We start from the raw sequence: 26,100 nt of genomic DNA on the forward strand, positions 1-26,100 counted from the left end.
GTACCCAGGCATGTGCCCTGACTGGGAATCGAACCGGCAACCCTCTGGTTCACAAGCCAGCACTCAGTCCACTGAGCCACACCAGCCAGGGCTACATATAGTTTTAGTGATTATAAATAGAATCATACTGCACATTTGATCCTGTGACTTTCATTTTATCTTTCACAAAATAATTTGTTCCCATTTAGTAGAAAGTTGTTATACAAAGCTACATATGCTACTCCTTTCTTAGTTACACTAATATATTTTAACCATTTATCTATTGATGGGTGTGGTTCTAGTTTTCATCATTACTGACAGTTTTTCAGTAAACATGTATATATTTTGTCCATGTTCTAGTTTAGGTAAAACTTTAGAAATGGAATTGCTGAGTCATAGGATATATAAATTTAAAATTTTGCAATATACTACAAAATGTTAATTTTGTAGCAAGGTTGTAGTAATTTGCACTTTTCTTCAGAGTGGGAGTGTGCATTGCCTCATATTTATGCAATACTGGGTGTTTTCTGTTTTGTTTTGTTTTTTAACTTTTGCTAATCATATTGGTGAAAAATGACATTGCTTTTATTTTAATTTCTCTGGTAACTGACAAGGTTGATCAGTCTTCATATTTTGTGTTCATATGTTTTTTTTTCTTCCATATGTCCATATAATTGCCTATTGATACTCTTTTAATTGGCTGTTATTTCCGTTCTCACATTGGATGATTTTTATTGGCACTAATTCTATACCTGTAGTGGTGGTATAGGTAACATACTCATGAAAATGGTTATGTGTGTGTATTTAGGGTAGGACATTGCTGAGCTGCATATATTCTTCCCAAGTTTTACACTTGCTCGTTATGTTGCATTTAGAGTTGTATAGACTGACTGACTTCAGTGCTAGTTTTTGTGGATTCATATTTTGCAAATATTATAACTGTAATTTGGTGTCTTCCATTATGTTAAGGTTTTTAACATATAAAGTCTTATCTGATAGTCTTCTGTTACTTCTAAATTTTATAATTACACAGATTTCCCTAGTCAAAACTTTTAGAGCTTTGCTTTCTTAAGTTTGGTTTTTAATTTTAATCCAAGGAAGTATAATCTTGTTAATGTCAAGGGGTGGGGATCAAACTTGGTTTCTAGTCCCAATTACCGTTAATTGAATATTAGAACCATGCTCTAACCAAATGAGCTAACCGGCCCGCTCATTAATTGAATATTGACAACTGATATATCTTCTTTCTAATATACTAATATTCTGAAAGTACCTATACCTTGTTTTGTTTATTTTATTTTAGTTTTGTTTTTGTTTTGGTTGATACCTAGTCTGCTTGGTATTATTCCCTCATCCCTTTCTGTGTCAATACCATACTCTTGCTTTATCATCTTCGAATCTGGCAATCTCAGTCCTTCTCAGAATATCTTATTTCTTTTTGCCATTATTGTCCACGCTTGTCAAAGTCCCACAGTGATGTATTGAATTTTTATTAGGATTGCATTGCTATAGCTAGGAGTTCTAAGACTGAAAATGGATTGAAATGAATTGGGATCCAAATGTTATTTTAGGGCTATTCACCCTTATAGTTTAGAAGTCATTCATAAAACATTTTGCTTGGAATTATACACATAAGAATTTGCTGGAGTTTACTTTAAAAAGGGAAGAGTCTGTCTTCTGGTTAAAGTTGAGCTCAGTCAGTAGAGCACAGCAAAATACTCAGTTTTTATTGATTTTACTAGATTTTAGCTGTTGTTATATCAGTTAAATGTTTTTTAGTTATGATTGTTAAATGTACAAATGGTTTTTAAATGCAGTGCTTCTCAGATAACCTATTGTTATGGACAGAGCTTTATGTTTAGGCTTTTGCCTGAGTCTCATCTTTAATTAGCTGACCTTGGAAATTTTCTTCACTTATGAGGAAAGTTGAATTAGATGATGTTTCATTTTAAATTCTGTTTAACTCAACAGTCTTTAAATTTATATTCATCTTGGTTTTGATACTGGTAGTTCTGTACTTTTCTTCTTAACATACCATAGTGGTTTTTTAAAAACTTAATTGATATAGATGCAGTTTTCTTGAAGAAGGTATTTTAGCAGAGGACATTTTATTCTACATAATAACAACTGGTGTTTGGTTGATTAAACAAAAATAAAAAAAAAACACAATAGATCCATATTCTAAATGTTTTACCTTAATTGAAAACATACAAATACACATTTCTTCACTATTTGGGGGGGAGTGAATTTAGGTCAGAGGCTTTTTCTGTGAATTCTTTGTGTTGGTACAGGTTTATAGAAGAGTTGTTTTTTGTTTGTTTGTTTTCCATTTATTTGGCCACATTGATAAGTTGTCATTTTAAGTTTATTGTTTTGGTTGCTTCAGAGTGGGACTCTAAAGAAATTGTCAAATAGTCTTAAGTACAATGTATGTCTAGATTTTATCTACAGATAAAAGTGATACTTTCAGGTGTTGATGGAAGCAGTTTACGTAATACTTAATTTGTTTCAATAGATTTGCGAACAGTGACTCTTAAACAGGAAGAGAAAGCAGATATTGCAGAAAGCTTCAAGCCAGTCGTGTTCAGTTCTGCAAATGTCACTCAGCTGTTTTCAAACATGCCATGATGGTGGTCAGTTAAGAGAGACCTTTTATTATGTTTGAATAAACAGTGATGGACATTAATATTGATTTTTAAAAATAATCATAGAGTATTTCTGTTCCTAATATGTTATGTCAGAAATATTTTATGGAGTTTTGAAGAGTTTAAGGGAGTAGTGAAAGAAGTCACCCATCTACAGTGGCTGGTGAAATAATCTTACATTATTTATCAAAACAAACCCAACAGAGTTATATAACACTGTAGACATAAACATGAATATATACAAAAAAATTTCTAAAAATTAAGACAGAAAGCGACTTCCAAAACACATCTGCCCTCAGGATTTCAGATAAGGAATTGTGGACCTGTACCAAAGAAGCAGAAATATGGGCTAACAAAACCATCTAGTAAGTTATTTGTATTTAAAGGATCCTTAAGTGTAAATGTCAAAACTACACTAACAACTTCTAAAAATGGAGAAATACAAAGGTAAGAGGAAGAATGTTTTAATAAAGTTACAGCTGGCAATCCCAGAGGAGTTGTGAACCATATGTGAATATCATGCTAAATGGGAAAGGCTATAAAAAGCCCACATTAATTGAGTTAACTTTTGTTCCCACATGAGTTACTAAAAGCTTAAGGTTCTTTGGAACTTTGAGGTTTTCAAATTTTAGATATGGAATCGTGGATGTGTGTTCTTCCTTTTAAAGACCTATAGTGTATCTTTTCATTTTAATGATGTATAAAAAAATAGTTGAGCTACTTTTCAAGTTGACCCTGATAAGGACTTTTTGACTGATAATTATTTAATTCATATAACCGTGTTAAATTACTTGTGACATCTCTTGTCCATAATCCACACAGTTGTGAAAGTTTTGCCAGTAATCCTCTTGTTATTGACATTTTACTTTTAATCCATAACTCTGAACCCTGCTATTGAATAACATTGGTTGCTGTCTCATCCTCTTTTCTTAAAAGGAGTTGTTAATTGCCACGTATTCAGGGAGATGTCAAAGAAAATTAATAAAATATTTGCAAACCTTTAGTAAAGAATATAGCATCTTAGAAGTGTCATTCATTAGGGGGTTGGAATTTTTAACAGACAATATAATAATATTTTTTCCCTCCAATGCAGGTGTTCTTTATACATTTTCCTACAGGGCTCCTCTGTGGAGAAATCCGAAAAGCATATGTAGAATTTGTCAATGTCAGCAAATGTCCTCTTACTGGATTGAAGGTTGTTTGTAAACGTCCAGAGTTCTTTACTTTTGGTGGTAACACGGCTGTTCTAACACCACTAAGTCCCTCAGCTTCTGAGAACTGTAGTGCTTACAAGACTGTTGTGACAGATTCTACCTCTGTGTGTACAGCACTCACATCATCAGCTTCTTCTACAGACTTTGGCATTGGCATAGGAAGTCACCCAGAGGTGATTCCTGTTCCCCTTCCTGACACTGTTCTTCTGCCTGGAGCTTCAGTTCAACTACCAATGTGGTTGCGTGGGCCAGATGAAGAAGGTGTCCATGAAATTAACTTTCTGTTTTATTATGAAGGTGTTAAAAAGCAGCCTAAAATACAGTGAGTATTATAAAACTTTTTAAAAATTTTATCTCTACGTTTAATATATGTGCACAAATTCAAATAAGCAGTTTGGCATTTGTTAACATGTCATTGTTCATTAAGAAATTACTTCCAAATTTTGCATGATGTTTATATTTGAGATTGCTACTAATATAACTAGCTTTAAGTTCTAAAGGCCAAAAGCTACAGTAATCCTTTTTAGTGGCTTCTCTATCTAAAACTTCATGAATTTTTTTTACAACTAAGTATTCTGGACAGAATTACCACATAATAATGAAATTCACAAGTATAATTTGTGTATGAAGACAACCTGGCTATAGTCATTCTGTTTTAAGAAAATTATTTTACCTTTTTCCTTTGTGCCCTCCCCTGCCCCACGAGACTAAAAAAAGTATGTACTTGCTGAACAGATGACTAGTGTGGTGTTATAATGGGGATCACTGAAGAAATCAGACCTAATTGACTCTCGCAGGACTGTAGGCTACTATATTATGTAGTAGAATATTTTATTTGTGATATTGCCATTGTTATTTTTCAAAATTAATTAGAAGTGATTGTGCTACATTTTTATTTTATTTAATGGGATATTTAAATTTTCTTGTAAGACTTACTGTGCAGAGAAATGATATAGTATTTGTAAGTATATTTTAGATCCTCAGTAAGTGCTAATTTCCCTCAATAAGATGATAGAGAGTACTTGGCCAAGGCAGTCAGGGAAGGCTGTACGGAGGGAACATTAGTAACGGTGAAATGAGCTTCCAAGGAAAGGAAAGATTTTCAAATTTGCATATCGAGGGGGATAGGCAAGAGAATAGTGGGTCTTCATGAAGCTGTATAAATGAATGAAGATTTACAAGGATTACGACCTGAATGAGTTAGTTTGGCCACAGTGTAAAACATATGTAAAGGAAGTAAAGGGGAATGAACCATGAATTGTAAAGCTTTGCTGTGGAGGGCCTTGAATACCAGCTGAAAGTTTGGAGTTTACTTGATAGTTGTATCAAGTAAACTTTGGAACCACTGTCAGAGAAGAGGCATAATCAGAACATTACTACATGAAGATTATTTTCATGTGCTATACAGATGAGTTTGATGAGCAGGGACAATGCCTAGAGTCAGGGAGATTAATAGTATCCTTCCAAATTGAGAAGAATTAATTGAATTTAAGCCCAATAGATAATTTTACTTTATTGTATTCTTTTTTGTTTGCTTGTTTGATCCTGACAGTGATGCAGTTTTAAAAGCTTTATTTGGAATTAGAGAATCATAACACAGGGAGAGATTTTTACATTAAATTTGCAATTTGTTATTTCTCCAGTCACAGAATATTAAGACACACAGCAGTTATTTGTACCAGCCGATCTTTGAATGTACGAGCCACTGTCTGCAGAAGTAATTCTCTAGAGGATGAGGAGGGCAGAGGAGGCAATATGCTAGTCTTTGTTGATGTGGAAAACATCAATACTGTAAGTTGGTTTAAAATTAAAATTTGTTTTAGATTTTATTTGAAGTACTTCTTTTGTTTTTAGTAATGGAATTTTTCTTTGTTCACAGTATAGTGCAAACTAGGAATTTATGAATGTTTTGTAGACTGATGTGTGAAATCCTAATTTCCTCCTACTGGCTTTGTAATTTTAAGTGTCTCTTTAAGTAAAAGGACCTGGTGGCATAAATATGATACATATTCATATGATGTACAGCCCATATGCCAGTAATTCAACCCAAAAGAGATCTCATAAAGTATTTTCCATTGAGAATCTCTTGTTGTAATTAAACTTATGAAGTTCTGTTAGGATTTCACACTCAGTATTAATTTGATAACCCTTCACATATATTTCTGACAGTACCATTTTCTTTATATAAAACATTTCAAACATTTTACCATTCCTGTTAATATATTTGAAATAAAAACATATTCTTGAAGAAGGGAATGTAATCTCATAATTAAAATAGAATCTTAGCTTCAGATTGTACTTTTTTTTTTTTTTTTAGTTTCATAGATTTGTAAGGTTACTTTTTAGGATATTTCGGACTAGTGCCTTTATACTTTAATGATCTTTCCAAAAAAATCACTATTTGTAAGAGTAAGAAAATTTTAATTTCAAATTATAAAAAATTATATGCAGTTTAGATAACTTTTATGTATATTGGTTGTTTATTGGTATTCTGTATTGAGAGTTTGAGTTTTTTGTTTTTTTGCCTTAGTGGGAATGGAATAACTCAGAAAGAAGAAATAAAAAGAAAATGATAGATAGTTTTGATTAAAAATTGACAACAAATAATTTTTGATTATTAAATGTTACTAGTAACTCATTATGATAGATCTAATAACTGAATACTGTGTATTTTAAAAATTTCCACTAAGAGTGTATTATAAACATATTTCTTATTTAATTTGTTTTAAATCCTCACCTGAGGACATTTTTTTTATTGCTTTGAGAGAGAGAAAGGGGGTGGTGGGGGAAGAGAGGGTGAGGGTAAAGGGGGAGAGAGAGAGAGAGGGAGAGAGAGAGAAACATTGGTCGTCCTCTTGCATGTGCTCTGACTGGGGATCAAACCTCCGACATTTCAGTCAATGGACAACGCTCTAACATACTGAGCCACACCAGGCAGGGCCAAACATGTTTCTTAGATGAAATGTTGGCTTCTCTGTTTATTTTCATCTTAATATTAGTTGTTACTGACTTTGGTCCCAGTGTCTGAATACTGTTTTCATTGTAATACTCTGTTAATACTCCTAAATACTAAGTGATTCTTTAATTTTTCCTGATAGAGTGAAGCAGGTGTTAAGGAATTCCATATAGTACAAGTATCAAGTAGTAGCAAACACTGGAAATTACAGAAATCTGTAAATATCTCTGAAAACAAAGGTTTGTATCTTTTTCCCTCTTTATAGTAAATTCTGACATACTTTCATTGCTTGATTTTTTTTTTCGGAGTAGTACCATTATCTAAGATTATTGATGCTTTTCTTATAATTAACATTATTAAGCATTAAATTGTGTCTTCATTAGTTTATGTGACTATAAATCAAATTACTTATTTTAATTGATTCTTTTCCAGTGTTTAAGTCCCTCCCACATCTTCCTATTTGGAATTTTAAAAAAAATTTTATTCAGTTGTAAAATTGGTTCCTGAAATTTTGATCACTGTCAAAAATTCAAACAATACCAGAAACATATAGACTAAAATATGGAAGTTTGTTTTTGTTTCCTTTGCTATTATAAAGCTGGATTTTTTTGTTTATAATCATACCTATATACTGACTGGGTCATCTGTGTTTTTCCATACCTGTATAACATTAAAAAAATTTATGCATACTTGTGATATATACTGACAAATTATTTTCCAGAATATTTCTATCAGTTTATTATCCTTCTAATAATATGAGATTATCTGGTAATGTAAAGTGAAGTCAAGCTAGCAAAATAATACTTGCTCTTTCTGGAAAAATATTGTACGATATATATTCAAAAGATATAAAAAATGTTTAAACCTTTAGCCTCATGGTTATTATTTTTGGAATTTATACAAAGGAATTAACTTACAATATGGGAAAACCCATATAGTCAAAGCAGTTTATTGCAAGATTATGCTTACTAGGGAAAAATTCAGTGCGGCTTTAATGTAAATTTAGCTGCAACTAAGGCTACTTTGTGGTCATTAAATATATATTAGCATTTTAGAGGTGTTTGCTATGGTGGAAAAATACATCATAGCAAAGTATATGCATATAACAGTATTGGTAGATATCATATATATTATGAAGAAATACTGGAAAGAAATGAAGAAATAGTGCAGTGATGGGACTGTGGGCTTCCTAGCCTCCAAGTTCTTATCTTTCAAACTTTGTTTATCTATATTCTCAGATGATAGATAAATAGAAAGATAGATGCACAGATACATATGAACATGTATTTCAAGAAAATTTTATCTTATCCTTTTTAAGAGGAGAATGAGATTTACTTCATTGAGATGAAAGCAAAGATGTTTTCATTAAACATTATTTATGATTTTGAATTATTTTCCAGTTTGAGGGATTCTGAATAATAAGTTGCTTTTACCATCTTATAAACTAAGAAAAGTCTTTGAAATTTTCTCTTTTCTTCCTAGATGCCAAACTTGGCAGTAGGGAAAAGGGAAAGTTTTGCTTCAAGGCAATACGATGTAAGGAAAAAGAAGGTAAAATTATTTTACTTTACCACTTTCTTAATGGTCATTTTATATTTCATGCCCATGATATGATTAGTTTGTTTTCCCCTTTTTTCAGTTGCCACACAGTCCTCAGAAAAATACACCTTTGCAGATATCATCTTTGGAAATGAACAGGTATGCAAATAAGCACAGTAGCATTTGACTTTGAAAGTCACAGTTCTGGAATATCTGCCTAGTTTGGCAAAACTATTGCTTTAGTAATGCCAGATTATTTGGTGGATGAACTTTATTGGGTTTTGACACTTGACTTCATGCCCGAAAACAAACCAAAAATGCTATATAGATTTATACCATTTTAATTAATTAAAATCCTTTGATCACATGAAATAAGTATAATCCTTGGGCTTAAACAAAAACAAAAACAAGATTATATGAGGGAAACTCTGTTCGAGAAAGTGGTCACAGTGGATCATAGAGGTGATAATCCTTTGAATTTTGATATATTATTTGGTTCTGAGGCCCAAATAATGAGCTTTTGTGATTTTAAATGAATTATTGTCTAGAGCAGTGATACTCTCAACTTTATTATTTATAAGAATCTCCTAGAGTAGCGGTTTTCAAACTTTCAAAAATGTGAAAAACCTCTAATTCATTACATCTTGGGTGAAGTTTGGGCCTTTGCATTTTCAACGAGCCCAACAGATAATCCGAAGAGGTGATTTGGGGACCAGCTAAGAAAAAAACTAAGGATGTGAAATCCCATGTAGTTGTGCACTATTACTGGCATTGTTTCTTCCTTCTGTTCTTTTTCTTGATAATTTCAAATATACTTTTGTATTTCTATTATCATTTGCCTTCATCTGACTTACTCTTCGTGACTGTCTTTTGATATTTTGGGGGAGCAGCTATTCAGAAATAGCTCAGAACACCAAAAGACCAATAATTCCAAAATAAGTATGACTTTTGAGATACTGTTCTTCCTGAATGGTTAAATTTAGCTTTCAAAATTTCAGTGGTTTTTTTTTTTTTTTTTGTTAATTTCATTTCTAAATTTGACATCTCTAGAAGCATCATCAGGACCATTAAATTATATTCAGGTTGTAATTTTTATTGTATTTGTTGCTAAATACTTTAGGAGGATTGAAGACAGAAACAAAGACACGTTTCCCTTTTGATGAATCTGGTTGAATAAATAAAACTTACTAAGTGATACAGATAAATGAGAAAACTGGGGGAAAAAATTACTCCTAATAGGGAAAATGTCTATATTAATTATTAATTAACTCAAAGCATAACGTCTGCATAATACAGCCTATAATGCAGGAAATGGTAAGAGATTTTGCAGTGAAACACAACATTCACTTAATTAAGGGAAATCCCATTGTTCTGAGCCCATTTAAAATGCTTTTCACATATTCTTTCCCTTCAAGTATAAAAGCCAAATTAATACCGGTGACTCCATATGCATTCTGTTCAATTGGATGTTGCCTAGTGTTCTAAGTATTTGAATGAGAAATACTTCTGTTATTTTAATAGTAAAAAAAGTTACTTTCTTTTCTACAATTTATTTTTTATTCATTTTCTTAGAGCTACCCATTCATTCTCCCTGGATGCTTGAAAGGTCAAACCTAATGTCTCGGCAGAGTAGATTATTTTGAAGTAACATCTTTAAGATTCAGGGTAATTTGTAGAAGATACTTTAGGTGTTCAAGTCTTAGTGCGGCCTCCCTATATTCAACAAATTGACAAGAAATTATTGAATAAGCCTTTGTGTGTGTAAGTTATAAAAATATAAATTTGGCCGGGTGTATTTAATGGAAAACAATGATCTAGGCAAGTGATTTTCTTTTTACAGATAATAAGTTCAACAAGCCCGTGTGCAGATTTCTTTTATCGAAGTTTATCTTCTGAATTAAGGAAATCACAAGCTCAGCCATCAATGCATACAGAAAAGCAGTCAATAGAGGATGCTGTGAGATTAATTCAGAAGTGCAGTGAGGTGGATTTGAATGTGGTCCTATTATGGAAGGTATGTGTTATTACAGTATTTCAGCAAACCTTGCTTACAGATACTTGAGTCTTAAGCTGAAGAACAAACATAACCTGCCCTATATGTTTTTTCTGCTTACATGTCCCAGTTTCAATATTAAAGTTGTTTTATAGTTTAATAGTTCTGTAATGACTTTTTTACATAAAAAAAGAATTCATTCATATTACATCCCTTTCTTCTGTGCTATTGTTATTTCTAAGTGGTGCTGGGAATACTGTAGACATGATAAGCTTCATGAAAGCAGGTATTATAAAACTGTTTATTATGTGCATTTTCAAATACTGAAAAAGGAAAAATAGCACCATGAACCTCTTGGTACCCGTTACTCATTTGTTGCTATTCATTTTCCATTTATTCCATTTCCCTCTGCTTTGCTTTATATTTACCTTTCTTTATTTTCTGCTGTAGAATATTTTTTTTAATGACATAATATCTTATCTGTAAATACTTTTGTAGGTACTTCTAGCACATAAGGGCTTTCTTATTTAATACAACTCCAAAATATTATTATCTCAACCAAATGAACAATAATTCTCAATAACTATCTAATTATTGGTCTGTATTCGGGTTTTCCAGATTGTTTGAAAATATTTTAATGTTATTTAAAAATCAGATCCAAATAAAATTCATACATGACAAATAAGAATGAGATTGTCTAGACATTAGCTTTCTCTAAAGTTACTTGAACAGAGGAGGCTTTCTTTTCATAGTATACCCTCTTGTATACTGGATCTTGGTGGCTCTCCTGTCAATTCTCTCCCTAGAGCCGCAAACCCCAGTCTCTTCACACAACTTCATTCCCCTATGCCTTCCCTCTGCCAGAACCCAGGTGTTTGGCTGCAAATGAGATTTTGTGTGTTGGCCCTATAGGAAGGCATTTGTGCCTCTATGTGTGTCTACGGCTTTGACAGCTTACTAATTTGCATGCTAGGCCATCGTGGATGTGAGTGATCTTTAGCACCTCTTACAAAGAAGTATTAATGTTCATTACACCTCCAACAGCAATGCCTTCCTTGGCCATAGTGGTGGGTTATTGGTGGAACCAAATGTTGAATGCACCCATCCTGTGGCCTCCACCTTCACGCATCTCCCCAGTGTCCAGAAAAGAGCTTGTTTGTTGCTTTTGAGGTTACTGCTAAGCAGGGTAACATTTTTGTGTTTTGTATCTTAGGCTTATGTAGTGGAAGACAGTAAGCAGCTTATTTTGGAAGGTCAGCATCATGTTATTCTTCACATTATAGGAAAAGAAGCATTTTCATATCCGCAGAAACAGGTAATAACAGTTTGCTTTGGAACTTTGCTGTAAACTTGTTGGGGGTTTTATTTGGTTGGTTTTGTATTTTTGATGAGATCTGGTTTGTACAAGCTTTTATATTGGGATACAAGTTGGGGGTTGGTGGCAAAAGACTGATTAAAATGAGAAATGAACATAAATTGGTCTGTGGCAAGGGGCCGCTGCCCAAACGACCCGGCTGATCACGGGCAGGAAAATGCTAAATTTCAGTTAGAAATTAGTGAAAGTCTTCAGTTAGAAGATAGTTGGAGGGCCCATGGACCTCAGGGAAAGAATACCTTGCTTAGGCTTTATACAGGCTTCCTAGAGGCAGCCATTGGGTTTCTGAGAAATATCTTCTGGAATTGTCTATTATTGTGTTCCTCCTATTTTTTGGGACAGTCATCTGTGTTTCCTTGGATCCACTGATGCCAGATTAAGATACTTCCGGTCAAGATGGAGGCGTAGATAAACACACATTGTCTCCGCACACAACTACATAAAAAAATACAGTTAAACTGCAAAGCAAACATCACCCAGATTTGTCAGAGAATTAAACTGTAAGGAAATCTGACAACCAGGGATTTAAAAGAAGCCACATTCATGCAGTTGGGTGCCTTTTCTACAATAGGCCACACAACTAAGCCAGGGAGTCAAAGCAGCTCTACCTAATACACAGAAACAAACACACGGAAGCTGCCCAATTGAGACAAAGAAATATGGCCCAAATAAAAATTCCAGGAAAAGAACTAAATGAAACAGAGACACGCACCGGCAGATACAGAGTTCAAAACACTGGTTATCAGGGTGCTTAAAGAATTCATTGGGTACTGCAACAGCATAAAAAAAAGCTGGGCAGAAATGAAGGTTGTGTTAAGTGAAATAAAGAAAAATTCACAGGGAACCTACAGTGGAGGGAATGAAGCTGGGGTTTAAATAAGCAATTTAGAACATAAGGACAAAAAAAAGCATTCAATCAGAATAGCAAGAAGAAATAATAATTGAAAAAAAAGTGAGGATAGAATAAGAAGCCTCTAGGATATCTCCAAATGTGCCAACATCCAAATCATAGGAGTGCCAGAAGGAGAAGAGGAAGAGCAAGAAATTGAAAACTTATTTGAAAAAATAATGAAAAAAAACTTCCTAATTTGGTGAAGAAAATAGACACACAAGTCCAGGAAGCAGAGAGAGTCCCCAATAATTTGGACCCAAAGAGAACGACACCAAGGCGCATCATAATTAAAGTGCCAAAGGTTAAAGAGAGGATCTTAAAAGCTGCAAGAGAAAAGCAGAGTTAACCTACAAAGGAGTTCCCATAAGACTATCAGCTGATTCCCCAAAAGAAACTTTACAGGCAAGAAGGGACTGGCAAGTATTCAAAGTGATGAAAAGCCAAGGACCTGTAACCAAGGTCACTCTATCCAGCAAAGCTATCATTTAGAATAGAAGGGCAGGTAAAGCTAAAGGAGTTCATCATCACCAAACCATTATTACATGAAATATGAAAGGGACTTATTTAAGAAAAAGGATATCAAAACTGTGAACATTAAAATGACAACAAACTCACAACTATCAACAACCGAATTAAAAAAAAAAAAAAAGGAACTAAGCAAACCACCAGAACAGGAACAGAATCATAGATATGGAGATTATTTGGAGGGTTATCAGCTGGGAGGCTAAAGGGGGAGAAAAGGGGAGAAGGTCCAAGGATTAAGAAATACAAATTGGTAGGTACAAAATAAGCAGGGGATGTTAACAGTATAGGAAATAGAGTAGTCAAAGAACTATTTGCATGACCAATGGACATGAACTAAGGTGGGGGATTGCTGGAGGGAATGGGAGTATTGGGTGGAGGGGGACAAGGGAAAAATTGGGGCAACTGTAATAGCAAAGTCATAAATATATTTAAAAATTAAAAACAAGTTGCTTTTAAAATTCATTAGCACTTATAAGGGTATTAAGATGCATTTGTAATCTTTCATATTTAAAGAATTGATTTGCTTGAGCGAACAGTGTTCTCTGTATTTTCTTATTTGTTGTAACAGGTTCACACCATTGCAGAATTCCAGGGGGCATATCGTAAAATATAACAGATGGTCTCTGAAGTTGTGTAACAGCTGGCAATAGTGTTTAATATGTTTTCTTATTTTTCCTGAAATACTGTTTACTCTTACCAAAAAATTCTCATAGTACTGTGAACAAAACTTAAGCACATTTAGTCTAGTAATTTAGATAGTTACTTTATATTGTATTTATAAATAATAGATATTTATTTTCAAGTTTTTCTCCCCATTATTTTTGTCAGCCTTTATTTTGAAGTAATTTTCTTACAGAAAAGCTGCAAGAATAGTAGAAAGGACTGTATACCTTTCACTCAGGTTCTCCAGTGATTAGCATTTTACCTTATTTGCTTTATCATTCTTTCTCTGTATATATACTGTACACTTATTTTTTTCTTGACCATGTAATTACTTCCAAGTAAAATGAAGACATCCTGTCCTTCTACCCCTAAATGTGTCAACGAGCTTTCCTAAGAACAAAGGTCATCTCTTACACATAAGCACAAAGATCATGATTAAAATCAGGAAATTAAACATTGATGCAATACTCTTTAATATACAGTTCATATTCAAATGTCATCCAAGTTCTCAATATTTTTATAGCTGTTTGTTTTCTCCTGTCCAGCATCAGTTCAGGATAATGCATTATATTTAGTTGTCATGTCTCCTCAGTCTCCAATAATCTGGAATAATTTCTTGTGTCTTTGTCAGTTATGACTTTAACATTTTTTTAAAGAGCATGGACCAGTTATTTTAATGTATAATAATGCCTCTGAATTTTTCTTGTGCCACTTCATGATTAGATTAAGGTTATAAATTTTATGGCAGAAATGCTACATAAGTGATATTATATTCTTGTTAGTGTATTATATCACAAAGCACATGATATTTATCCCATTATTAGTGATGGGTCAATTGGTTAAAATAGTATAGTATTCCCTCACTTATTGCAGGCATTACATTCCAGACACCCCCACGAAGTAGGAACCTTACATTTATTCTACACTCTTAAACCTACGTAACTTTAACAACATACATATACAGTACTGCAAAATCCTGCGATACAGCAAAAAATCCGCGATAAATAATTAAATATAATATTTTAAAAAATCCAATACAGTGAGGCCACGGTAAGTGAACCACGATATAGCGAGGGACTACTGTATTGCTGTTTCTCCAACAGTAAAGTTACTGTTTTTCCTTTTGTAATAATAAGTAATTTGTGGAGAGTTAATTTAAGACTATGTAAATGTCTGATTTCTCATCAAGCGTATGTCCACTAGTACTAGCTTCCATTAGTAATTCTATCTTTTGAATCATTCTTTATTTTGATAGTTTTAGTTGTAAATGCCGTAAACTTTTGATAATTTGGAACATCTCAAACAACGGCAAAATTGGCACTTAGTAAATGAAACAAAGTGATTTCTATAAAATTTAACTGTTATATTCCCATTTTATATACTATATATTGCATATCCTTTTTATTTCTTTGTATTTCACCTTTGAAATATTTTATATTCTCTTTATATAACTTCTGAGCTTGGGCAATATGGTGGTTTCGTTATACTGTGAATAGTAGATTTGAAGCCCAGAAACTTTTAGAATGATGACCTAGTGTAAATTACTTGCATAATTTGATGAACTTCAGCTTACTACTCACTTATAAAACAAGGATAATAGTTCTTCACAGTTCCCTCTCATTTCCGAACTGTTGTAATTTGGAATCAAATCCTTATTGTGAAACTATTGGTACAAATTCTTTAGTATTGATTGTGAATATACTTCTTGCTACTCTTAAGCTGCTTAAGCTGGCAGAGAGATAAACTGAGAATATCCTGTCTTTAAATTAGCTTCCGGTTTTTAGTCTCCTTTTGTGGCCATTGTTCATGTGTTTTTCTTCTCATAGGTGTTATATGGGAATTTATTCAGTGTAATTTTAAAGTCTCAAACAATAGATTATTTTCTTGGATGATTAGAACACATTAAACAATAATACATGTTTTGAACTTTTTGATAGAGTTTAACATAAGTAGGTAATAGTGAATAGCTCATTGAATTTTACAAATTGAAGAACACTCCAATATATCAAAGGATGTATAACCAGCACTCCAGAAGTATGCTCCCTGCTCTCTTCTAATTGTAGACCCTGAGTCACTTTTTTCTGACTTATATGGAAAAAAGCAAATTTAGTTGCTGATTTTGCAACTGTATAGATCAGGGGTCAGCAAACTTTTTCTGAAAAATAGCCAAATGATAAAGGTATTTATCATAATTATTCATCTCTGTTGTTGGGGTCCAAAAGCAACAAAAGCAAACATAGATAGGCTGATGCTATGTTTAGACAAAAAGTTCTTTACAGAGGCAGCAGGCATTCTGGATTTGACCTATGGGCTATAGTTTGCCAATCCCTGGTTTAGATCAGAATTCAATTTGACTAGCAGCAAGTTAAAAATGAAGGTTTTCCTGGATAGTGAATGAAAATGGAGAAAAAGGAACCAAGGGGAAAAAATAGTAGAAATGGGATGTTATTTTATATTTGCCTTTAGATGATGATATTTCCTGAAATGTATACAGTGTGCCTGACATCATCAATGTTAATACTTTTACATGCATATTAACCTTTAGTTAATAGTTGAAGCACTGTAATATATAAAACACAACAAAATATTTTCAAAATAAAATTTTAAGGCAATTTTATTTCAACTATTAAAACAGATGCAATATCATTGAATAACTACAGACTTAAGTACTAAGCAGTTTTACCAGATGAGAACCACACCAACTTTTGAAATTGTTAAGAACCCCTTTTTATATATGATGAAAGTAAGTCTTAATGTGTTAAATAACTTATATAAGATCATAGAGCTAATATGTGAAGTTGCTGAAATTTATGTCTAACTCCAGCACATAATAAATAAGGAATGAATAAATGATTCCAGATACTAGTTTCTATTTATTTATATCAATTCTTACCCAAGGATATATGTTTATTGAATTTAGAGAGGGAGGGAGAAAGACAGAAAGAGAGAAACATTGATTGGTTGCCTCCTGTATGTGCCCTGACTGGGGATTGAAGCTGCAACCTAGGTATGTGCCCTGAACAGGAACAGAACTGCCATCCTTTTTGGTGCACAGGATGACGCTCCACAGAACTGAGCCACCCAGCCAGGGCCAGATCCTAGATTCTTTATCCTAGATTGTATTGCAAATGATTCCAGCTGTTAAACAGCAGAAATAGCATTGTTCGTGCTTCACTTTGTTGATTTTTAATTTCTCTTGTTTGTGTACATTATAGTTTATTATAACAAGGCAGTGTTTTTAATTGTTATATATATTTTTTCTATTTTCTCAGGAGCTACCAGAAATGGAACTATTAAAATTTTTCAGACCAGAAAACACTACGGTTTCTTCGAGACCATCAGTAGAGCAGCTTTCTAATCTTATTAAAACAAGTCTTCACTATCCAGAATCATTTAATCATCCATTTCATCAAAAAAGGTTTGAGGGTTTTTTTTGTTAAAAATTTTTAAACAACACACACACACACACACACACACACACACACACACTCTTATTTATTTAGACAATGACCTTAACACAAATACTGAAAAAGAAATTTAGAATAATACTGAGTGTATAGATGGTGATCTTAAGTAATTTGCCCTTTACTACTATTACTATATGTTGCTGCTCTGATTAATGATGGATATTGCTTCAGCCACCTCAGTTGCCAAATGCTTCCTTTTGTTGAGTAGGTTTATCATTAAGTGAAAAACAAGGAAAAAGTATTCTATCATTTTGTTAGTTTTAGAAGCAGAAATTAAACTTCAGACATGATTAACAATATAGACACATTAAACAATTCAAATTTTGAGTGTCATTTACTTAAGATTTATTAAGTGGTAAACTTACTGAGGAATGATGTATTTATAATTTTGGGAAATAGTTTAATTACATAAACTTAAGATTCTAAAAATAAAAATTTCTAAATCAGATGACACTGAAAAGGGTTGCTGGTATATAGGTGTAAGAAAATGTGGAGAGAAGTCTGTTGAAACCAGTCTGTAAGCGATCATTGAGGGTATGAATTTTGGAGAAGTCACTCTGGGTAACGGTAGGGATGGTTTGGATAGAACAAAAAGAGAATGGTGACCTGCAGAACAATGACTTCTAAGAGAGGAGCTAAGGAAAAAGACAGCTGTCCATGAGGAAGACTGGTTGAGAAGTAGTAGTCAAATAATTAGGAAGAAAAGACCAATGAGGGAGGAAGTGGTATCTCAAAGGCTGAGTGAGAGAACAGTTCAAGGAGAGAGAAGTGGTTAGTGATTTGCAATGCTGCAAGAGTGTCAGATAGTAAATGGACCAAAAAGTTGTTCCTCGGGTCTGACAATAAAGAGGTGACTGATGATTTTTGAGAAGAATGTTCCTATATAGTTGGGGTGGAAGCATGACATAGTAGGTTGAGGAGAGCATGGGAGGTAAAGTAAGTAAAGATACTTGGTGTAGACCACCCTCCCAAGAAGCTGGTCTATGAACGGCAGCCAGAAGATATCCATTCAGTATTATAGTTAATGTGTGGATATGTGTATGATATTGAAGAAAGGATGTGCTACAAGGAGAGCAATAGAATCTTTAGTGGATGGAAAGGAACACACACAAAGAATGAAAGATTAGTTTTGGACTAAAGAAGTGTCCTCCTAACTGTTGAAATGGAGAGAAGAAACTAGGGAGAGAAACTTCAACAACTTTACATGTTTTGGAGTGTTCACAGGCACAAGGTTAACTACTCAAAGTAATTAGGAGGTAAGATAATGTAGGGTAGAGGATTTTTGAAAAGTAAAATTTGAGGATAATTACTGAGAGGAATGAGAAGAAGCTGGCTAAGGACACACAGAAAGAGCCCTGGAGAAATTAAAACCAAAACCTTGACAGAGACCTACCTTCAGAAATATTTAAAAGGTAGCTCGATTGCGTTACTTCTTTTAAACACTTTCATTGTGAAAAGTGCTCAAAAACAAAAATGTATGACTGCAGTGACTTTTTTTCCCACAAAGCTAAAAGCCACATATTCATCTCTATTCAAGAAATAGAATAGTACTACCATCTCAGAGTTCCCCTCCCAGTTCACCCCCAAATTGGTAGTCATGTTCTTACTTCCCCTTATAATTTTTACAACTAAGTATACATCTTGATTTTTTATTTTTGTGAGCTTTTATGCCCAGCTTCTTTCATGTAATATTATGTTAGTAATTATCAATTATTGCATGAAGCTATAGAATTCTTATTACCATATGAATATATTTAAATGTACCTGAATTAGTTTATCTACTGTACTGCTGATGGACTTTTTATTTTCATATTTGAACTATTTTTAATTCTGCTGTGAACATTGTTGTGTATATCTCCTGGTGAATGTGTGCTTACTTAATCTAGGAATTTTCCCAAAGTAGTTTTCCCAATTTGTATATCCCACTAATAATATATAGGAATTCCCTCTGCTCTATGTCTTCATCAACACTGCTGTTGGATTTTTGAGAGTTGTAGCCATTTAAGTTGTTTTAAAAATACTTCTGGTCTTAAATATTTGTCTAGGTCTTAATGCTGTTCAGTACTCATTCTGTATGCCATTGACTGACAAATGCACACTATGATTACCTGGGGAATTGTGCTTTAGTCCTCTCCCAGAGATTCCACTTTGATTGGCTCAGGGTGCAGGCTGGACACCCAGAGTTCCTGAAGTTCTTGAGGTGATTCTAATATGCAGCCAAAGTTGAGAGGAGGGGATTCTGTTTTATCCCTATTGAACCTGTTTTGACTTTGCATACTGGCATGAGTTTTGATTTGTGATGTTTAGTTTTAATCCAGTGTTTTTACTTTGTTCTTTTTTTTTAATCAAACTTGCTTCACGTACTTCCTGAATATCTTAGATTCCATGGTGCTTCTTTTTAACTTTAGTGGTTAAATCTTTGGCTGTACTTTAGAGGCTAGAATATTTAAGCATTCTCCACATGATTATTGGGGTTTAAAAGCATCATAGATTCTAGGCAGTGCAGGAAGTATGTGAACAGGACAGCTTGCACCAAACTAAAGGAGAGCAGTGAGTTTAAATGAAGTATCACAGAATCAAAACTGCACGAAGTATTGGAAAACAAGATGGGTTCAATAAGGTTAAAATGTGGTAGTTTTTTTTCCCCCAACATTGGTTGCACATTAGAATCATATGGGTAATTTTAGAAAATTGTGGTGCTCAGGCCAATTGAATCAGTCTCTGGGAGTAGGACACAGGTGTCTATATTTTTTAAAATGCCCTCAGATGATACCTGAATGTGTCAGTATCATTCATTGCTGCCACAGTAATGCTTCATAACAAACCACTCCAAAATCCAGTAGCTTGCAAGGCATCTGTTTCCACACATTCATGTGTAAGGTCAGCTATGATTTGGCTGAAGCTTTGCTTCAGGCTGTGGGTGGGTTGGGTTCATGTCAGTGACCACACATATTTGGGGCTCTGTCCAAATGGACAGCAACTCTCTGGGATATATTCAAATGGCGTATCTCTGTGTTACAAAAAGTAAGCCATATTGCGTAGCACATTTAAGGCTTCTGTTTGCATCAAAGTCATTAATATTCCATCGGCCAAATAGCCTCACCTTCACAGTCAGCAAGGATGATTCACAGTCCCACAGTGGGAAGATGAGGGGAGTGAGTAACTGCTAAACAGTAATTATAGTTACCATGGTAACCAAGACTGGGAGTCACTGAAATAGAGGGTGAAGTGATTGGGCATCTCCGAAAAACTGAAGAACAGAAGTATAATTTAGTGAGAGAGCTGGAGAGAGGAGAGGTAGTGGTCAGAGACTGAGAGACTATTATTCTGCAGAAAGCTCTCTTAGGTGACAAAAGGTGCACAACATGGTCATGGCGGTTAGATGGCTGAATTTGAAATACTACTCATGGTTATGGAGGTGACAGAACAGGGATTTAAGAAGGAGTTGAATAAGCCATCTACCTAGACAGATGAAGTTGTACAAAAGGATGACAAGATTTGGGATTGAAAGCAAGAAACCAAACTTGTGCTGAAGCTTTGAGTAAATGAAGCCAGTGGATAATGTGGAAGAGAAGTTACAGCGACTTTTCTCCTCTACGTAGTGTGCTGCCTTTGTTTGATGGACATAATAGATGAGTATTTCCCTCCTCTTACTGCAGATATTTCAAAATAGTTATATCTTTCCTTCCTGTCGAAGGTTCCCTTGCCTGTACTGAGCGACAGTCACTGGTTTTAGCTTGTCAGTGCAGGACTGAAAAAAAGGAAAAAGAACAGAAAACCTTGGAGTACTTTGTGACAGAAATGGAGGTGTTTCTATGGAAGAGACAGGAAGAAGAAATCAAGAAGTAGCATTGAGAACTGCATTAATGATACATTCTGATCCATGACATAAAAGAAGAAAAACTGTGTGTACTATTGAGAGGGCTATTGCGGAAGCTATGCACTCTACCAAGTGTCAGTTAAAGATCTAGAAACGTAAAAAGAACAGATTGAGGATCTAGGGAAGTGTTCTTAAAGTAATGTAGAGATGTGGGGGTGAAATGGGGCAGTGGGACACAGAGCAGTTTGGTCGTGGCAGTGGGACACAGAGCAGTAGGGGATGGGAACGTGAAAAAGAACAAGTGGCTGGAGCTAACAAAGATAGGAATCATACTGGGTTTAGCTGCCATGGATTTTCAGAGTAAAAAGTTATATTAGATCATGTTTATGGAGGTTTGCAATGTGCTAAGCATTATTCTCAGCATGTAAAATAATTTGATCTTACCTAATCACCACAACCCAAAAGGTAGGTACAGCTAGTATTCCCAGTTTACAATTGTGAAAACTGAGGGACAGAGTTGACCTGATATTTGACCGTTAGCAGCCTGACTCTTGACCTCATGCTTTTAATAATGCCACATTTTAGAGATGGGAAAATAGTCGTCAGTAGTTTGATTTCTATGCACTGTTTGTGGCTCATCAGATTTTAGAAAGACTATTGTATATAGCAGTGGTTTTCAGAATGTGGTCCCAGACCAACATCATCATCATGGGAACTTGTTAGAAATGCTGTTCTTAGCTCTGGCTGTTGTGGCTCAGTGGATTGAGTGTCGGCCTGCGAGCCAAGTGTCGCTGGTTCAATTCCCAGTCAGGGCACATGACTAGGTTGCACGTCAGGTCCCCAGTTGGGGGTGCGAGTGAGAGGCAACCACACAGTGATGTTTCTCTCCCTCTCTTTCTCCTTTCCCCCCTCTCTCTAAAAATAAATAAACAAACAAAAAGAAATGCTGTCCTTGGGCCATGCTCCAGACCTCATGAATCAGAAACTTGGAGTGGGGCCCAGCAGTGTTATAACAAGGCCTCCAGGTGACTCTGGTGCACGCTCAAGTGTGAGCAACCCAAGGCGGCTGTGAGAGCTGCCGGTGTAAGGAGTGAAGAGCATCGCCGAACTAATTCAGAGGCGATTACAGTAAACCAAGAGCCATGGCGACTTGAATTTGTGAGGAAAATGAAGATGGTTCTAGAGCTATGTGGGAGAAAAAAATGGACAGGAATTAATGAAGAATAATAGAAATAAGGAACGGGGATGGGGGCTACTGCCTCCCAAGCCCCCACCCCCATTCCCAGTACGAAAGCACTTTGTGTCATGCCTAAGGCTTTCTGGGGTGGATAGGGTGCTGTTCACTGGAGCTGAATGGAGGAAGAGGAAGAACAAAGATAAAGAGTTTGGTTTGGAGCTAGGAAACATCCACATGTTCACAGTTCTTGTACTAGAAGCATTTAGATTAGGCATGCAGAATTTGATATGTGAGGATCAAATGGGAATAAAAGAGCAAAAGTTCTCGAGGTTTTGCTTTGGGTTCCAAATGATACAATGTTTTAATCAGATGCTTTCAGACTGGAAAGTACTTAGTAGTCTTGCTGCCCTCTTCTCCTGGTGAGAGGCGTTGAGGGGAGGGAAGAGCATAGCACCAGAACAACCTAAGGATATATTTTTGAATTATCTTAGTTCTTGTTTAGAGAAACCTGTTATTTAAATTTCTGAAAGCGTAAAATATCTGAGCAGAATTTTATTATTTTTGTGAGCGTTTATAAGGTACTATTTATTTTTTTTACTCTCTTTGTTCTTTATGTTTGCATGGTAAACTAAGTTAATAGTATGTAACCCAGCTTCATTTATTCACAGCTTATGTTTGTTTATTATGTTCTTGATTTGAAATCTACACCAGTTTGTTCTTATGCCTTCTTCTGTCAGTGCCTTTTTTTTCTCATGCTTTTGTAATTTATTAATTATAAAGTGGTACCAGAAACTATGTGCAGATGTGTCTACTTGAAAGGGCACTTCTTATAACTTACATAGAAGTAATTCTCATATTCTTCAAAACATGATGGCTTTTATGCAAATTTGATAGAAAAGTAAATGTTCTGGGCCAAGTTCTCAAAATAAATTTGGAGAAACATGAAGAGAATAAGGTTAGTTTTAGGCATTTTCATGATTTTTTTCCCTCTATTGATCTGTTGTAGTTGAGATTATTTATTTCTGTTTTTTATTTTGGGAAATAACCACAATAAATATTTTAGTGTTGTTTTTTTTTTTTCTTTTTAAGATTAGCCATAAAAAATTGAAATATAATGGTTTTGTGGATGTATATATTCTTACATTTATTCAGCATTGTATTAATATGTTTTACTTTTTATTTACACAATTTGTCTTTTAAGTGATTTTGGAACTCAGTTTTATTTCTTTCTTGAAACTAATCATTTTCAAGGAGCTTATGCTTTATTAGGTACTCTTAAGCGTTATTTTCTTGAAAGTTGCTTTTTGGGGTTTTTAAAAAATACACAGCTAATTGTTTTGTTTATTTATTTTTCTTCCATAGCCTTTGTTTAGTACCAGTCACCCTTTTACTTTCCAATTGTTCTAAGGCTGATGTCGATGTAATAGTTGATCTTCGGCATAAAACAACAAGGTAAAGATTTATTTAGTGCAAGATTATTTGTAGTTTTAAGATCGATTTGAGAACAATTTAATATTTTGAAATTATGCAAATAATTACTAACATAGATAGAAAAGTTTATTCAGGCTTCCATTGATTGTTGTTGTTGTTTGGAATCATAGAAGTGTTAGTTAGAGTTATGCAGTGACGTTACGGTAGTGACAAAATGGAAAGCATTTCCAAAAGCAGCAAATTAATTTGGCCAGAGCTAAAAGTTTGTGGGAAGAATTTGAAAATGGAAAACCAGCACGTTTGTGATAGAAGGCTTATTATTTTTTTCCTGATTATAAATAATACTTACTTAAAAAAAAATGCAGACCCATACTCCTGTATTCAGTAATCCAAGAGCTAGATGGTTTTTGGAATTCAGAAATTTTTGGATTTTTAGAAAAGTAATGTGAGATGTAGACTGATTATTGTATAACATCCCAAACAGGATCCGAAGCAGCTCTCTGAAAACCAAACACATTCTGTGTATTATTATATGTATTATAAATTAGTGCCTTATTGTAGATACTGGGTTGCTTCCCATTTTTCAGTAGCATAAACAGTTTTAATATTATAAGCATTCTTGTATACATATTTATTTTTATATATGGATAACCAAGTGGTAGTGTAGTTAAAAGCTCAGGTTTGAAATTAGGTCCCATCATTTACTAACTGCTGTTTTGAGTGTTAAATAAGATAATTTAGCCTTGTACCTAGAACATTGTTAATAAATGTTAGCTATTATAGCAGTAGTAATAATAGCATTGCCATTATTGTTATCATTAATAAGCATTTGGCTTCATAACATGATTTCTAAAAATAAAATTGCTGGATGAAAGGGGTGTGTTATTGGGACTTTGGGGAAAAAAAATAAAGAAAAAAACCCCTCCAACTTACCCTTTTCCTCCTTCCTTAGTCCAGAATCATTGGAAATCCATGGATCATTTACATGGCTTGGACAAACACAGTATAAACTTCAGCTTAAAAGCGAGGAGATTCACAGTTTGCAGCTGAAAGCATGCTTTGTCCATACAGGTGTTTATAACCTTGGAACTTTTAGGGTATTTGCCAAGTTATCAGGCCAAGTTACATTGTTTGAAACAAGTCAGCAGAACTCCATGCCTGCCCTGATCATCATTAATAATGTGTGACAACTTATAAAGTTGTACTGAAATCCACAAGAATTAGTTTTATTTTACTGACTGGGTTTTACAGCGGTATTTGAAATACCTAACTTGCTCTGGAGGTTGGTATCAGATCACTGCAAAATACTTGTCAGTTTGTTGATGATGCAAAGCACGTTGGACTGAGAATACTGATATTCTTTTTTTGTATTTCTTTAAACCTGGTAATAATTTACATGCTCATAATACAGAATTTCAACATATCCATGCACCTTATTAAGCCCCATCTTAAAAACCAGTGTCTAAGTCTGCTGTTACACTTATCAATCATATACAAATATTGAGAAAGGCCTTGTTGGCAATACTCTGGTTAAGCCATTAGTCAAATTCCAGCTTTACTGTGAAGGTTAATAAAGTATTAAATACAAATTTTCCTATCTTGCTTCACACAGTTCTCTAAAATGTTTTGAACTTTGGTTATAGAATCATCATACATCAGTATCTGGTGGTTCTTATGGCTTATACATAACTTTGTAAAAAGAAAAATTTTTCTGATGCTTTGAATATAGTTTTGAAAGGAGTTTGACTTTTTTCCTTCACTTCAACATAGTGTGCACTATTCCAATATGGGATTTTTTGTCATTTAAATTATCATATTCTTTATTATGTAACTTTAACAATTGAGTTGATCTGTTTAAAATATAAATCTCAAGTTAATTAAAAATAAGCTTTTCAGAAGTGTATTATATTTATAACAAATGTATTGTAAATAGAATAAAGACACGCTATTCACTGTATAAAACTATTACATGCTCTTTTTTTAAAATTTTTATTCTGATGACCTAATATATACTTTATTTAAAATAAATACCAATCATATTATTATGGCAGGTACCTGACCAATTTCCTGAGAAAGCATTATCATCTGTTTCCAAAAGTGAAGTACAGTGTTTGTTCCTACAGTCCTTGTGGCCTTGTTTTACATGAGCAAATGTATATTGTCTTTAAATATGTCATGTCTGATATCTAGTTTCAAATTTGGATAACCTGTTATATCCTGGGAGAAATGAAGATCAGTGCTTATTGAACCTATTACAAATTACCACATTGAAGACTCTGGTGCTGGTTATGGAAGACCAGGTAATTTAGCATTCCTACTGAACAAACTAGAAGAAAAGTCTTATTAAAAACAAAGTGTTACCAATATAGACAGTTATTAGAGGACCGAAATCCAGAAGAAAGTCCAGAGAGATGAGACCATCAT

General features: G+C 34.0%; 1 protein-coding gene across 2 annotated transcripts in view; it reads left to right on the forward strand.

Annotated features, from left to right (window-relative positions):
• TRAPPC8 (trafficking protein particle complex subunit 8) overlaps positions 1-25,656 on the forward strand; it is a 73,472-nt gene extending 47,816 nt beyond the window's left edge. For both annotated transcript variants that reach the window (XM_090285675.1, XM_090285676.1), the window contains exons 20-29: positions 3,718-4,160; positions 5,482-5,629; positions 6,937-7,033; positions 8,277-8,345; positions 8,434-8,492; positions 10,174-10,347; positions 11,540-11,641; positions 17,054-17,199; positions 23,608-23,697; positions 24,629-25,656. In XM_090285675.1, the coding sequence (XP_090141801.1) occupies positions 3,718-4,160; positions 5,482-5,629; positions 6,937-7,033; positions 8,277-8,345; positions 8,434-8,492; positions 10,174-10,347; positions 11,540-11,641; positions 17,054-17,199; positions 23,608-23,697; positions 24,629-24,863 (1,563 nt within the window). In that variant the 3' untranslated portion in view covers positions 24,864-25,656. The remainder of the gene's footprint in view (positions 1-3,717; positions 4,161-5,481; positions 5,630-6,936; positions 7,034-8,276; positions 8,346-8,433; positions 8,493-10,173; positions 10,348-11,539; positions 11,642-17,053; positions 17,200-23,607; positions 23,698-24,628) is intronic.
• Positions 25,657-26,100: the final 444 nt, after the last annotated feature.

The sequence above is a fragment of the Furipterus horrens genome, unplaced genomic scaffold (assembly GCF_987537825.1).
Source record: "Furipterus horrens unplaced genomic scaffold, mFurHor1.1.pri manual_scaffold_8, whole genome shotgun sequence".
Taxonomy (NCBI): Eukaryota; Metazoa; Chordata; class Mammalia; order Chiroptera; family Furipteridae; genus Furipterus; species Furipterus horrens.